This window comes from Rana temporaria, chromosome 4 (genome assembly GCF_905171775.1).
Source record: "Rana temporaria chromosome 4, aRanTem1.1, whole genome shotgun sequence".
Lineage (NCBI taxonomy): Eukaryota > Metazoa > Chordata > Amphibia > Anura > Ranidae > Rana > Rana temporaria.
The window spans coordinates 125909862-125926947 of NC_053492.1; the positions used below are offsets into that span (position 1 = coordinate 125909862).

At 42.3% G+C, this 17086-nt stretch overlaps 1 protein-coding gene across 1 annotated transcript in view; it reads right to left on the bottom strand.

Annotated features, from left to right (window-relative positions):
• MOGAT1 (monoacylglycerol O-acyltransferase 1) overlaps positions 1-17086 on the bottom strand; it is a 35831-nt gene continuing 18745 nt past the window's right edge. The window contains exons 4-7 of the mRNA XM_040349037.1: positions 14704-14908; positions 7434-7608; positions 3248-3447; positions 1-539 (exon numbers count right to left, since the gene is read on the bottom strand). Of these exons, the coding sequence (XP_040204971.1) occupies positions 385-539; positions 3248-3447; positions 7434-7608; positions 14704-14908 (735 nt within the window). The 3' untranslated portion in view covers positions 1-384. The remainder of the gene's footprint in view (positions 540-3247; positions 3448-7433; positions 7609-14703; positions 14909-17086) is intronic.

Below are 17086 nucleotides of genomic sequence, written 5' to 3' on the forward strand. Positions count from 1 at the left end.
GTTCTTATATATTCATTTATTTCTATAGTGATGGGTAAATAAAATAACCCTAACATACAGTGTATAATAGAACACACACTGACAAATCCAGTCATAGAACTTTACACCCCATTATGCTCATTCAGCCAGCAAGGCAATTTACATTTCTGATGCAGAAGATAAGAGACATATGTGAGTGCTTTGTGAACTATGGAGCATTTTTATATTTTTCTTGGAGAATTAAATGTGCAGGTATGAAGCATTACACTGTGCGAAAACAAAAATGTACAGATATTGTGTGAATAATAAGCCAATGTGTCGCGTTTACCACTCTGGTATTAATGTTTTGTACCACAGGTCTTTTTGTATTAGTTCCAGTCCTATAAAAGAGCCGCGTAGTGAAGGTCATGTAACGATCAGGGATTTATGCTCAGGGATACCATACTTTGCCTTGTTCTCCTCAAACAGTTCCTGGAGGGACTTGAGGTAGATCTGATGAAGCTCGTCGATCTCTTCCTGAGTGGGGTTTGAGGTTTGTTTCACTGGGATGGGCTTGCCTACTGTAAAAACAAAATAACAACCTTCAGATACACTCCACTTTTTACCAATCATTCATACTCCACCTCATGGAACAAAATATCACCCTAAAGAGGCGATTCCCATCCATGTTATATCCATTAAACAGTATGCAATTAAAAAAACATAATGGGTTCCAACTATTCCCTGCTCAAGCCAAAACTGAAAAAATAAATAAAAAAGGGTTTGGAGACACAGTTTTAGATGCTGTCTTGAGCAAGGCTTTTATCAGGCCATGCATTTCTGGCCAATTGGAGATTCCATTGGGGGGGCTACAATAGGCGCTTCTCGCCATCAGCTGTAAGGCCCCTTTCACACTGGGGCGGGAGCCGCGGTGGCAGTATAGCGCCGAATTTGCTGCGGGATTCGGCCGCTAGCAGTGCGGTATTAACCCCCGCTAGCGGCAGATAAAGGGTTAATACCGCCCGCAATGCGCCTCTGCAGAGGCGCATTTCGGGCGGTATTGCCGCGGTTTCCCATTGTTTAAAATGGAAAAGAGCAGCTGACAGGAGGTTTTCTCTCCTGTCAGCGCATCGCCTCAGTGTGAAAGCCCTCTGGCTTTCACATTGAGGTTGCTGGGCAGGAGTTTTTCAGGTGGTATAGCAGCGCTATTTTTAGCGCTGTACCGCCTGAAAAACTCCTCAGTGTGAAAGGGGTCTTAATCTGACCGACGTTACCCGAGTGTGCAAATTTACACCGTACAAGCAGGCAGCATCCTTTCCCTTCTCTAAGGAGAAAATATAAGTATTTTACTACACTTGCATCACTAACAACCATGAAGGGATCATGGCGGGTCCCAGCAGTCAGCTAAAGACTGCTTTAAAGATGACATCATCAGACCTTTCCGATATGAGCAGTCAGTCAACCCAGGCTGGGGTGGTACCTGGGAGAACACAAGTCAGATTGGTACTCCCAAGGTCTTGAAAACGGGAATAGTGTTCAAGCGTAAAGAAAGGGAAGGCACTTACACAAAGCAAAGTATGTACCATGTTAAAGTAGGCCCTGCTCAGCCTGAAACCCACCTCCAAGAAACAACAACAACAACATTTGATAATCTTGCTACAGAAAAGAGAAGTTGGCAGACAGCTTCTACATGTATCTCTTCAATTTCACCATAAAATAACACTTTGTATTCGGGAGATCATGGGAGGTTTTGTTTGAGACACCACTGAGAGGCCCTGATGCCATGGCTAATGTGGCAGAAGAAAATTGTTCTGGCATTCTGGCACTCAGAATTAATTTTTCTAAAGGCAGCCGATGAGCTGCCCCACAACACTTCTGTCTACCTATTCCATTCCCTACATATTGGTAATCAAGGTTTTTTTCCCCTCAAAACAATATGTGCTGGAACTCAACCACGACCCCCCAAAACCCCTCCACCCACACACACCCTCCAAATCACATCAAATAGTAGGTGTGGTCTGTCAAATTTCATTAACAGTAGGAGGATCTTAACCGGTTAACGCCCGCGGCATGTACATATACGTCCACAGAATGGCACGTACAGGCATATGGGCGTACATGTACGTCCCCGCCTTTCCGCGGGTCGGATCGGGACCCCCCCCCCGGTACATGCGGCAGTCAGTAACCCGCGGGGAGCGATCCGGGACGAGGGCGCGGCTATTCGTTTCTAGCCGCCCCCTCGCGATTGCTCCCTGGAGCTGAAGAACGGGGAGAGCCGTATGTAAACACGGCTTCCCCGTGCTTCACTGTGGCGGCTGCATCGATCGAGTGATCCTTTTTATAGGGAGACTCGATCGATGACGTCAGACCTACAGCCACACCCCCCTACAGTTGTAAACACACACTAGGTGAACCCTAACTCCTACAGCACCCCCCTGTGGTTAACTCCCAAACTGCAACTGTCATTTTCACAATAAACAATGCAATTTAAATGCATTTTTTGCTGTGAAAATGACAATGGTCCCAAAAATGTGTAAAAATTGTCCGAAGTGTCCGCCATAATGTCGCAGTCACAAAAAAAAAACGCTGATCGCCGCCATTAGTAGTAAAAAAATAAAAAATGCAATAAAACTATCCCCTATTTTGTAAACGCTATAAATTTGGCGCAAACCAACCGATAAACGCTTATTGCGATTTTTTTACCAAAAATAGGTAGAAGAATACGTATCGGCCTAAAAACTGAGGAAAAAAAAATAATGTTATATATGTTTTTGGGGGATATTTATTATAGCAAAAACTAAAAAATATTGATTTTTTTTCAAAATTGTCGCTCTATTTTTGTTTATAGCGCAAAAAATAAAAACCGCAGAGGTGATCAAATACCACCAAAAGAAAGCTCTATTTGTGGGGAAAAAAGGACGCCAATTTTGTTTGGGAGCCACGTCGCACGACCGCGCAATTGTCTGTTAAAGCGACGCAGTGCCGAATCGCAAAACCTGGCCTGGGCATTTAGCTGCAAAATCGTCCGGGGCTTAAGTGGTTAAAGGGCCATTAAATACCAGGATTGCATTACACACAGAGTGCAGAGCCGTCACTTGTAAACACAGAAACCAGACTTCTGTGTTTACAAGTGATTGTGGTGAGCAGACACCAAGGGGTCAGAGGTGGTGGAACCGAGTTACACCTAGTTCCCCCTGAAAAAAAGCCCTGTTGGTAATGAGAACACATGAGGATGGCAGTGATCTTCTCCAATTTGATAGAATTTGTTTGTTCAATCCTTACAACTTACCAATAGTGTGGATGGGCATTCTATATGGCATTAGTCCAAAGCTATACTGGAAGATGCCACGGGCATGAAATAAAGGTACAGCAAAGCCCAGTGTCTTCTGTAGCTTCTCTTGTATATTCCGCAGCACAGACCCTTTAGGGTTGGGCACCTGAAGAAACAATTCATTCTCACCAAAAGAGAATACCGGCACCAAATGGGCTCTGTAAGAAGAAAGTATTTAAAAATTAACAAGTGCCAGCTCATAAAAAATAAAAATAAATCCCTGAATATTATACATTAGATTGCAAAATTACATCGACTTTTATCTTAGCATACATATTTCAAAAGTACAACCAAATTCCAGTATTTACAGATTCACTTTTTAAGTTTCAGCGTTTGCTCTACAGCAGGGGTCTTCAAACTTTCTAAACAAAGGGCCAGTTTACTGTGCTTCAGACTTTAAGGGGGCTAGACCATGGTCATTGGGAGTAGAACATGCCCTGGCATCAGTGGGATTAAACAATGTCCCATATTTGGTATTAGAGGAATGAATAGTGCCCCATCGTTTGTGTCCGTGGGATGATTAATGCCCCGTCGGTGTCAATGCAGAAATGATTGCCCCATTGTTAGTGTCCGTGAGAGGACTTGTGTCCCAAGGGCCAGACAAAGGCACACCTCCCACTTTTGAAGCCTTGCATTACTGCGTGTAGTTACAGACAGAAGACCAGGAAGTGAGGATTTCTCTGAAAAAAATAAGGATGGCAATACCCAAGGACCCGAATATAGAGATTGGCTGCATGACTGACAACAAATGGTCTCTAAAACCCTTTCATGACAAAGCCCATTTCTGACATTTGGCGTTTACAAGTTAAAATCCATATTTTTTTGCTAGAAAATCACGTAGAACCCCAAAATATTATATATATTTTTTAGCAGAGAATCTAGAGAATAAAATGGCGATAGTTGCAATATTTTATGTCACAGGGTAATTGTGCAGCGGTGTTTTAACCCCACCTTTTGGGAAAAAATACACTTTCATGAATTTAAAAAAAACAAGAAGTAAAGTTAGCCCAATTTTTTTGTATAATGTGAAAGATGATGTTATGCCGAGTAAATAGATAACAAACATGTCACGCTTTATATTTGCACGCACTCATGGAATGGCGACAAACTACGGTCCCTAAAAATCTCCATAGGCAATGCTTTATTTATTAATTTACGGTTACCAGGTTAGAGTTACAGAGGTCTAGTGCTAGAATTATTGCTCGCACTCCGACGATCACGGTGATACCTCACATGTGTGATTGAAACACTGTTTACAAATGCGGGTACAACTTCCGTATGCGCTTTCTTTGCTGTGCAAGCTCGCGGGAACAGGGGCGCTTTAAATAATTTTTTTTCTTATTCATTTTATTTTTATGTTATTATATTGCGTTTTAAAAAAAAAAAAAAAATCTTGATCACTTTTATTGCTGTCAAAAGGAATGTAAACATCTCTTGTGACAGTAATAGGTGGTGACCGGTACTCTTTATGGAGGGATCGGGGGTCTAAAAGACCCCAAATCCCTCCTTTATACTTCAAAGTATTCAGATCGCTGAAAACGGCGATTCTGAATACTGTATATTTTTTTTAAATCAGGCGCCATTGGCAAGTGACGCTGCGACGTCGCTTCCGTGTTTACATTCAGAAGACTGGAATGAAGCAGTTTACGGCTTCGTTCTAGTCTATCAGTAGGCGCTGGAAGTGCCGGATCGCGGATCAGGTCTCCCAGTGGGACGGGAGGCCCGGTCAGAGAGGTGGGAGGGGGGTGTCCCCTCCTGCTCCTCTGGGATAACAAACCAAGTGTTTTTTAGCTGCAGCGGTTGTTATGCCTGGAAAGCCAACCGCTGGCTCTAAACAACGGTGGCGGGATGATGCCTGCAGCTGCGGGCATCATCCTGGTATAACTCTCGAAAGCCGAGGACGCATATGTGCGTACGCTTGGTGCGAAGGGGTCAATAAATAAAAAAATAAATCATAAAAACAAAAAAGGAAACATACAGATTGTTATAGTGGTTGTTTAACACATTTTACAAATCCTTATTTATTTATGATTTATAATTTTCTCCATCTAAAAAGGAAGAGCCACATGCTGGGCATTGGTCATTTGGTTACTGCTGAAGGGCTTAAAAAAAAAAAAAATTACGGTCACACATTACTGAAGCTCTCGTTTTCCAGGGGCTCTATTCTTCCTATATTTATTTTGTAAGCAGTGAGATATGTTGCCTATTATTTTGGTATTGTGCCCTTAACTGGATTTCAAATCCCTGGTGTTTTAATATAAAAAAGGGCATACTTTGGGCAGTTCTATTGATTTAAAACCCTTTTGTTCCCCCTTTCTTGTAGTCTCTACGGTTTACTATGGCTTCACAATAGTTTGGAGACACTGGGCACATATATTGATTTGTGCTCACTGAGCAGACATTTGGATGTCCCTCCTGGTTTATGTCAAATTCGCCATTTCAGCACATTCTGTCCCAAATTCGTAGTTACCTCCCATTCACATGTCCAAATCATACATGGCGTGGCAGGCATATTGCAGATATCTGCAGCCAGGGGCCCAGGTGTTTGCCGGCAGCCATGGCCTGGAAGCCTGTACAAGTCAATGACAGGCTGACAAGGGTCATGGCTTTCAAATCCTGTAACAAGGTAACTGCACATTGGTAATCTGTGTACTAAGGCCGATCACCCGTCTCTAACCACATGCAACTCTTCAACATACTATTGCATAAAGCAAAAGAAGTGCAATCAGCGCAAAAATATATAATATAAATAGCAACCAAACAACCCCCTCGTATGCAAGCTGCAAGTCATATACAAAGAAAAGTGCAGCGCAATAATAGCCTATTGGTGATAATTGTGCAAATCAATATCCAATAAAAAAATATATATAAATTGTAAATTATTAAGCATGTGTCAAGTAAAGTAATCCACCAGTGTTAAAACAATCCTTCCACCATAAGTCTCTCTAGGTACTCTCACCTCCCGGCATGGACCCCTGAATCACCAGGAAGTCATGCAAAGCAGACAGAACCCAGGTATGATGCCACAAAGTAAGTCTTCCAATAAGGACTCCACAGAAATCAATCCCCCTTACCCTCAGCAGACATTGCAGGTAAGTGGAAAAGATAAAGGAAATTCTAAGTGCTCTCCGTTTGAGGTAAAACGATCATTAAAATATAGCAGGCTACTCACATATCAGCCGAACAAATGAATGAAAACGTATATAGCGCAGCACATGCGAACTTAATCGCCTCTTAGCGCTTGTTGTTCCTGTCTCCTTTGGTATCAAAAGAGATGAGTCTTGATCTTTCTCCTGAACGTCAAGTGGTTCTCCTCCAACCGAATGCTGGTTGGTAAAGCGTTCCATAGTCTAGGCCCAAAAACAGCATATCATGACAACATGGGACTGTGTAGCAGCGGGTGACGTCATTATTATTACATGCCTATAGTGATGGACTGTGGCTCCTGTCATATTGTCACCAATTTGTACAGGTTACCTGTCCACAAACACGTGGACAGATATGAGCATTATACTTGCCGCACGATGGCCGAATTCTGAAATGCATTTTTACAATCTTGCTCTTCCATTTTTTAGTGCATTATTTCCTCCAAGTTGGCTGCCTCAGAGGCTTAAATCATAGAACAGCTAAGAATTGTGTAATAACTCCTTTAGATGTGAATTCCACATACATACAGAGTATTTTTTTTAAGATTCATACTTACCTCGGTGGATGGAGCATCAGACCGATGCTCCTTCTGTCCTTCGGCATCTCTGCTCTGCCGACTGTCAGCGTCTTTCCTCTCTGCTTCTCCATGCTCATTGGAGCGCTGAGCCGTGGAGGGGCGGGGAGAGGCTATCTCAACGGCTCGCTGAGACTGCCATCAATCAGGGCAGCTGGCGGATCCTGACTTGTAAGTCACAATGACGCGCTGCCCCAACTGGTGGCAGGGACGTCAGCGGAGAGCGGACTTCAGACCGCTCTCCGCTGAAAACGGGTCACAGGAGTGCAAAATGAATTGCACTCGTGACCCAGAGGAGAAGCCCAACCTAAAAATCTCAGGCTGGACTTCTCCTTTAAACAGTACTGAATTCAGAGTAGCACAAGAATCGATTACATGATACCAGTATTCACAGGTTAAATTACCAATCATCAAGAAACCCACCCTCTCTTCAATGCCACTTTGATGAATCCTTTCCTATTCAGGATATGGAGAGTTAGATTTCCAGGATGAGCATCCAATGACTCCTCAGCTCCTCCAACCACTACGACTGCAGCATTTCCACCTTGCGGTTTGCTCAGGACATGCGTCACACTCTTCTTAGAAGCTGACACTAGACCTGTGAACAACATAGAAACTGCACATCAAACTTCAATCATTACCCTTCCCCCATTTTCTTTTTCTTTTTTTTACTCTTCTGTAGAGGGATAAGCCCCAGTCCCACAGCCCAACTGATACAACCTGCTTGAGATGTCTTATCGTACCATGTCTAGGGTTGAGCTCACCCCCATCTATACCCTTGTCCAATTTAAGCAAGGTGTATATCTACATGTACACATGGCAATAGGGTTGATAGAGCACTAAGCATCTGGAGGTCTGCTGCAACATCTGGAGGTCTACTGCAACCTTCCCGCTTGTCATTATCATATACGGCTTAATTCTACTTTTACAATACATTTCCATTATGGGTCTTCAGATGTCACTGCAGTCTTCCAGCTTTTGTATACTATGTTTGTATATTTAGTGCAATTTATGCTGTGCATTACCCCATTTCTTTGAAAAATGTATGTTAAAAAAAAAACAAAAAAAAAAAAAAAAAAACACACCTTGAATAGGTTCTCAATTGTCTACTTTATCTAATGAAATGGTTAGTCAAGGGTTGGTCGGCGGTCTCAGCTGACCAAAAATCTATGTCTCAAGCTCCTTTTACTGTATCAAAGGAAGGCGATAGTGACATTGTTAGGAATATATCAGATAAAAGTTCTAAAGAATGCATGCCATGTTTTCTGTCACCATTAGGGTTTCATTTATCTCTAAGCATTAAAGAGAGGATTTGGAAAAAAAAAAAATATTGATTTATGCACAATTCTTCCTCCTTCTAGAGCAGTGGTTCTCAACCTTCTAGTGCTGTGACCCCTTGATAACATTTCCCAAGTTATGGGGACCCCTAACAGTAAAATTATTTTCGTAGCGTAGGTTGTCAGCACCCAAGGCAAGACAAGTAATTTGTGCCCCTAACCCACAGACATTTAGCACTACCCGAGTCCTTTTAATGGCAACTCTAATCACAGGTAGTGTTGCTCACTGTGTCTCCGATTTTGTGGTGTCTCGTAGCAGTGACACCTATGCCGAAATCAGGAGAAAGGGTCTCCTTCAGCCCCTCCCACTTCACATTCCTCACCAGTCAGCTGACCTCTAGTCTCTGCCCCCCAGCCATGCCGCGAACTGAATGGGTGTCTGTGAAGAGGCTGAGTGGGCAGCTGCGGGCTACAGGAACAGCCAGGCGGCCACAGGCTCTAGTGATAGCCCTGCTTGGGGGCCCCAAAAAGGCTGGGAGAGTGGTGTGGGCTTCAGGAACAGCCCAGGATTCGGTGACCCCCTGGCAAATAATCTTTTGACCCCCGAGAGGGTCCCGACCCCCAGGTTGTGAAAACAACTGTTCTAGAGAATCTTCAAAGTATGACAGGAGGGATGAGAAGTCAGACGATCGTAAGCCCATAATTAAAACATTTTATAGTTGGTTACAGGCATTTGTCATCTACTCCAGCATACTTTGTGAGAAATTTCCTGAAAAAAAGTCTGCTTTTGTTTCAACACATTGATATAATTTTAGAAGCCTACTGGAGCTTTAGTGGCTTATCTTGGTTACTATACGATGAGGCTTTTAGGCAAAAATTAGCAGTTCAGCTGTCATTACAGTGGGGGTCCAATAATGTTGGTCTTTGGCTGAATTTATTTTTGCCTCCAAAACAGCCATTTTCTCGTTCAAACGCACCTGCAGCGCCACAGGCGCCTCCCAGTAGTGGTTATAAGAAAGGCTTATGCTTTGCTTTCATTGACACGCAATGTAAGTGGTTGAATGCTTGTAAATACAAGCATGAATGTGCATTCTGCTCAGGGAACCACCCTATTTCTAAGTGCTTTCGTAAACTACAAGCACACCCAAAAGGATTTCCAAAAAGCAGCTACACCAGTGATACTCCCAAACATGTTCCCATGGTTACATATCTACCCAAACCAGCGGATGGCTTCTCTGCTAGTTGAGGGTTTCTCAGAGGGTTTCCATGTACCAAGCTTTCAAGGTAATGGTTGCACTGTGGTTGAAAACTTGAAATCTGTTAGAGAAGCACCGCTATTGGTAAAATCAAAATTGATGAAAGAAGTAAAAGCTGGTAGAATGGAAGGTACTTTTCACCATCCACCTTTTTTAAACTTCAGAATTTCTCCTTTGGGTTTAGTTCCCAAAAAAGAGCCACATGAATTCCGTTTGATTCATCACTTATCATTTCCATTTGGCAGCTCATTAAATGATCAGATTGACTCCAATGCTGTATCCGTGTCATTATCATCATTTGATTCAGCAATCGATAAACTTTGTTACTTAGGAAAGGATGCATTGATGTCTAAAGCAGATATTCAAACGGCTTTTCGGTTACTTTCTTTGAACCCAAATTGCTTTAATTCTCTGGGCATTTGTTTTGAGAAACAGTTTTATTTTGACAATGCATTACCTATGGGCTGCTCATGTTCCTGTTTTTATTTTGAAGCATTCTCAACCTTTTTGGAATAGATGGCGAGTATGGTATCAGGTTCCAAATATCTCATCCATTATTTAGATGATTTTAAATTTTTGGGTCAAGGAGGCTCTGGCCATTGCTCTCATCTTTTGTCCTCATTCCAATTGGTATGCAAGCAGTTTGGGATTTCTTTGTCAGAAGATAAAACCGTTTTTCCTACAACTTCCATTAAATTTTTAGGTATAACTCTAGATTCAGTCGCTATGGAATTCAGGTTACCAGACAAGATTTATAAACTATCCCAGTCGTTAAAATTATTCTTTAGAAGGAGTAAAGTGACGCTGAAGGAAATGCAATGCCTTTTTGGCCAATTGGCATTCGCAACAAGAGTATTACCTATGGGTAGGGTCTTCTCCAGAAGACTATACTACGCCATGTCGGGTTTGAAAAGCCCATCAGCACATATTAGACTAAAATCCGACATCAAACAAGCAATTTTTGGAGAACTTTAATGGCAAAACTATGTGGCAGCAGGATTTTATTCTTGACAGCGAGTTACATCTTGAGACTGATGCAGCAGGCTCAGTTGGTTTTGGGGCTGTTTGGGGAAACCATTGGTGCACTGCTACCTGGCCTAATAGGTGGGTCCTCCATGGTTTCTGCAAAAACATAGCACTACTTGAATTGTTTCCTCTAATTGTAGCTTTGGAAATCTGGGGACATTTATTCGCTAATATAAGGTAAGTGCCGATAACAAAGGCGTGTCTTTTGCAGTAAATAGTCTTCCATCAAAATCCCCTGCAGTGGTGTCCTATTTACGTCATTTAGTTTTTCTTTGTTTAAAATGGAACATCTGGCTGAAAGCTAAATACATCCCTGATAAAAAAAGTAATGTTATTGCTGATGCTCTCTCTCGCCTACAGATGGACCGGTTTTTCGAGTTACTTCCAAGGGCAGATCCGGTGGGGGTGATTTGTCCTTCCCAATTATGGGATCTAATTTGATTTTACAGAACATTCAAAATTCAGTAGCCTTTTCTACCTGGAAGAGCTACACTTCTTCATGGTTGCTATGGTCAGCCTTTTTAGTATCCCTTCGGTTGTCTGTATCAGATCATTCAGAAGAACTGGTATTATTTCTCAATTCTCGGATTCAGAAACAGTACTCATGGTCCCACATCAGTAAAACACTATCTGGGATTTCCTTTTTCTTGCGCCTTTACAATCTGCCGCCTTGCCAGCTTTTTTGCAGTTAGGCAAGTTATGAAGGGGTATAGAAAAGGTACTTTTAGGAAGGAAGTTAGGTCACCTGTTACCTCGGCTATCTTATCTCAGATTTGCGGGGTAACTTCAGTAATATGTTTTTCTGCATATGAAGCTACATTGTTTAAATCTATGTTTACTATTGCATTTTTTGGTGCCTTTAGAATCTCCGAGTTGCGTCCTGCCTCTTAGGCCTTGTACACACGACCGGATCTGTCCGATGAAAACGGTCCGCGGACCGTTTTCATCGGACATGTCCGCTGGGATCATTTGGTCTGATGGCTGAACACACCATCAGACCAAATTCCCCGCGGACAGGATACGCGGTGACGTGGCCGCGACGATGACGTGCGCGACCCTGGAAGGTCAATGCTTCCACGCATGCATCGAATCACTTCGACGCATGCGAGGGCTTTCGGCCGAGCGGACATGTCCGGTGAGTCATACAGACGACTGAACATGTCCGACGGACAGGCTTCCAGCGGACATGTTTCTTAGCATGCTAAGAAACATTTGTCCGCTGGAAACCTGTCCGCTCGGCCGGGAATCTGTACAGACGACCAAACATGTCCACGGAAACTGGTCCGCGGACCAGTTTCAGCAAACATGTTCGGTCGTGTGTACGAGGCCTAAGAATGACATCTCGGGAATTTTATTGTCCGATGTGTTAATTCTTGAGGATCGTTTGAAACGGTTTCTAAAGTATAGTAAAACAGATTTGTTAGGATAGGGACGTGGGTGTCATTGAAGAAATATAGTGTAGAGAATATTTGCCCAGTGGCTAATCTTCAGGAGTATCTACAAATTCGCCCGCCTGTTCCCGGCTTATTGTTTATTCATAAGGATGGCTCTCCAACATCCATTTACCAATTTGCATCAGTACCAAAGAAATGTGGTTTACATATTCATTTAAGTCATGTTAAGATAACATCTCATTCTTTTCGAATCGGAGCGGCCACGGAAGCCGCTAGGATTGGACTTGAAGAGAGTACTGTTAAAAAGATTGGAAGATGGAAGTCAAATGCTTTTAAATTATACATTCGTCCTTATTAATGGTTTAATTTATTTCAGGTCATCAACGTTCAGTTTGGATTGTAGGTCATTCATTTATTTTTTGGGCGCAGAAGAGAGCAGCGGATAGAATTTATTCTGAGAATTTGGGCCTGGATCCCTTAGCTTTCCGTAATCATTGGTATGGACGTAGGGGGATGTTATGGGATGATTTGATTTTTGAACTAGGTAGGTTATATGCAATTTATGACCCCCCTGATATATTGATATTACACGTTGGTGGTAACGATATTGGGAAGTTAAAAAACATAAGATTTAGTCAGAAGTATGAAGGATACGTTTAATTTTTTGAAGTTGGCCTCTCCACATACGGTTTTTGTTTTTTCGGAAATAATTCCGCGCCTTCGCTGGTTAGAGTCTATGATTTCCAGGCCATTGGAGAAGGTCCCCTGGTTTGGGTATGTCATTTAGGCATTCAGAGCTGGAAGGGGGGGGGGGGGGATCAAAAGGTTTATATAGGAACGATGGGGTACACCTGTCAAACATAGGTCTAGATATCTTTAATGCAGATCTCCAAACATGCATAGAGTTGGCCGTGGTTTGGGGTGGTGTGGACAGAAGGGTGGCTGTGGGCCCCCCTTCTGTCGATTGGGAGAATTAAGAAAGTTTCATGATAAATCAGCTTGAGTCTCAGTGGCTGGGCTTAGGATGGTTATGGAGATATAATTTATTGAATTATATGCATTCATGGAATATGAGTAATGGTATATTATTTGAATGGATAAAAAAAAAAAAAATTATATATATATATATAATATATATATTATATATATATATATATATATATATATATATATATATATATATATATAATGATTATGCATTATTAAAAAATAAATATTCCTATGAAATATATTGCTGTCGGTTCTTTTCTTTCTCTATGCATGTTTGTTTCTGAATGCATGATGCCTGTGATCCCATTAAGTTGTCACAGACAGCTCTTGATACATACCTGCGACCGGTAACTTCCAATTACATGACTACTGTCACAGCCAATCACAGTGGTCAGAAGATCTCAAAGTCCACCTCTGCCTCCTAGTATTTAGATCCTGTTAAAAGGCTGGGAGCGGTGGCGGAAAGGGGTTAAACTCCTTTAAGTTAGTAGTTTAGAGACTTTATAATAATTTATATATATATATATATATATATATATATATATATATATATATATATATATATATATATATATATATATATATATATATATATATATATATATATATATATATATATATATATATATATATATATATTACACACACACACACACACAATATTGTATTTTAATAATCTGCATTCTCCTTTTGACTTGCCAGGTGGAGTTTTAAAGTACCTTTTAACAATTTTCAGGGCTTTCCCTTTGTTTTGAAAAGTCTGCTTACAGAGTTCAAATTGATAGACCTTACATTTGTACATGCAAGTGAATCGCATAATGGATGTTCTGCTGCTGACTATGAACGTGGAGGGACTCTCAGCATTACCGAGTATTTCCAGAGCTGTCAAAATCCTGGCTGAACAGCTCGGTGCACTGCAGATCAAGTACAGTCTGGGTTTGATTGGCTGGAGCAGAGTCCCCTTTGGGATCACAATAACATTTAAATGTTAAAAAAAATTAAAATGAAAGTCCCCCGTCACCCCAAGTTCACACCTATGAATGCAAAAGTAGAGAACACAAGTGTATGTAAATATTTATCCTTGGACGCCAGAGTGAGAGTAATAATGCTAGGTCCCTAATTTTACAGTTAACTTTAAATTGGTGAGCGTTAAAGGAATTTAAGGCCTCATGCACAATGGAAGATTTTTCAGCTGCTCCTAGGTGCATCTGGCGTTTTTTTTTTCTGCCTCTAAAAAACGCCCTTAAAATGTTAGCCTAGAGTTTAGAGGCAGGAAAAAAAAAACTCAGCCAGTGCATGCAGGAGCAGCAGAGTTTTAGCAGAAAAAACATTTGACGCTTCTAAAAACACATCAATGAGTTATATTCTATAGCAGTGGTCTCCAAACTGTGGCGCTTGCCTTTATCTGGCTCTTGGGGGACTACTCCATCAACTGAGAGCATCAATGGGAAACTATTTTCCATCCATGCAATTCAATGATGGGGCACAAATTATGTCCACTGATGCCAGGGCATTTTCTGCTCCCACTGGTCACAGTCCAGCCCCCTAAAGTCTGAAGGCTCTTTGCTTAGAAAGTTTGGAGGCCTCTGATCTATATTATAATTGGTGAACATAGTAGAATAGTATAGTAAAAGAAAGCCAAGGAGACCATTATCTACCCATGCATACTGCACCATCAATTCAAAAAAACCTGACCGAAAAACATGCAAAACATATATTTTTTCAATGTAGAAAAGATCCTTTTACTGACCAACAGACATGGCGTACTCTCGGAAGAAGGGGCAGCGGAACCAGAAGGGAAGGATGTGCAGGTGAGGAGTCAGGCCTGGGAAAAGCTCCTTAAACCCAGTGTAGTTTGTGCAGAAATTTCCAAAAGCTCCAGCGACTAAGACGCCATGAGGGTGAAATCCCAAAAGGTAATTGTGCTGAGGATCCAAATCTTCGGTCTTGATGAGCTGAGGAAAGAGCAGCATATACGATAAAACTGGTTGGTCTGTATCTTATGGTTATAAGGTGTGCAAACTAAAATTGCTCACAAAGCATAGTTATTGGCCTTTAAATTGGTGCACTGTATATATGCCGAGCCCCCATTTTGACAGACAAAATAGATGTGAAATCAGCCTAACTCAACCTTGAAAAAAATCATCTTGTCAGCAAGTACTGTGATCTATTTGGAAAGCTATAAAAACCTGTAATTGCTACATTTACACTTTACTCAGAAAGCTTGCACTTAAAGCAGAACTAAAAGGACGGTGCTGAATCTGTCCTCCGTCAGCTCTAACATTGAGAACCGAGCGATCAAACACTGCCGATTGTTTGGTTCTCAGAGCTCCCTGAGCAGAGAGCTTCCGTCAGTCACTGCTGTCTGCTCTGAAACCCCCAACCCTCAATGGGCTACTGAGCTGTGGAAGGGGTGGGAGCAGTCGCCTCAGGCTTTTAGCGGCTTGCTGAGAGGCTGAGTCAGGTGCCAGTCCAGGCATGTGGGCAGATCCCGACCATATGGTCGTGATCTTTCCCAAGCCTGGACCGGCTCTGTGATGTCAACTGACAGCGGGCTTAAGCCTGCTGTCAGCTGAAAATGGGTCACAGGAGTGCAGAATGAACTGCACTACTGTGATCCACAGCAAACGGGTTTTGGATGCACTTCTCCTTTAAAGCCTAAATTAGTAAAAAAAACTGAGCAGACAAGCTTTTTATTACATTAGAGACAATGTCTCAGTGTCTCTTCTGCAATAAAATGTATCTACCTGCCTGCTCAGTCTTCTGTTTGCTGGGATGACTGTACTCTTATCAGCCGTACAAGCCAACCAAAACGGCCAAAGACCGACACCCAAAAGAAGCTGTGTGTCCCCGTTGGGCAGATTCATCCTTGCTAGAATGAGAAGGTGAGGGGAAACCTTCCAATAGAGACACCTGTTCTGGTGCATACTGTCTTAGCAGGGCCTGCCCCTCACTTTGGGGGATTTCCTCTCACCGTTTGTGTTTCTGGAACAAAGACAGAAAAAAACAAAAAACCTGTGCATGCGTAGCTAGGTGTATATTCTCGGCTAAATCAGTGTACCAATGACACTGGCTAGGAAGGGGTTAACATCAGGGGCGACTAAAGAGTTAACTGTGTGCCTAGCCCATAGGCGTGCGCAGGGGGTGTGCCTGGGCACACCCCAATTACTATGTGCTGTGGCGATTTCCCCTACTGCCCAGGTTTCCCCTCCCCTCTTGTTGGCCCTGCAGTCCTGCCGGCTTCCCTCCTCTACTCTCCTCCCTGAGGCTGTGGGGGATATTTAAGGATGGAGAGCAGTGAAAGGGGGTTAGAAAAAAAAAAAACACAATTTACCAGCCCTTTCCTTTTCTAAATGAACACACTCGCTCACTGACCATTCATAACTGAAGCATAGTAAATTGGGTTTCAGTTTGTAAATGAACAGGAAGCCACTGAGGCTGCAGAGAAAGGCATGCGTGTTTGAGGTGCACACCCTAATGCAATAGGCTGCGCACACCTATAGCCTAGCCTGTGTGTTTAATTACACTGTATATGGTGCTTTTACTAGGTAAAGAGATTACATTTATTCCCTGCCTTGTAGGGACAGAAAATCCATCCTTTTCCTCCTGTCAGAACTGTGATCTGTTTTGTTTACATAGGCAGATCTTCATTCTGCCTCACGATCAGCGAGTGCCGGCAGACATCGGGCACTGTGCTTCCGCCGATTGGCTTCCGTTGTGCGTAATCACAGAAGATGCGTTTTACCTGCAATTTTATTACGTTGATGACAGGATCTCTTTAATGTCCCCTAAATGTACAGGCCAGCCTGTGATCATATCAGCTCTTTGCAGTGGCGAATTGGCATGGATATGCCTTAAACTTATATTAGCTATGGATTCAGTCATGTATAGGTACCACTCCCCCCCCCCCCCCCCAGAGAGGTTGCAACAAAAGGCAAGGATAGGAATGTACTTACAATATCTCACAAAAGTGAGTACACCCCCTCACAATTTTGTAAATATTTTATTATATCTTTTCATGTGACAACACTGAAGAAATTACACGTTGCTACAATGTAAAGTAGTGAGTGTACCGCTTGTATAACAGTGTAAATGTGTTGTCCCCTTAAAATAACTCAACACACAGCCATTAA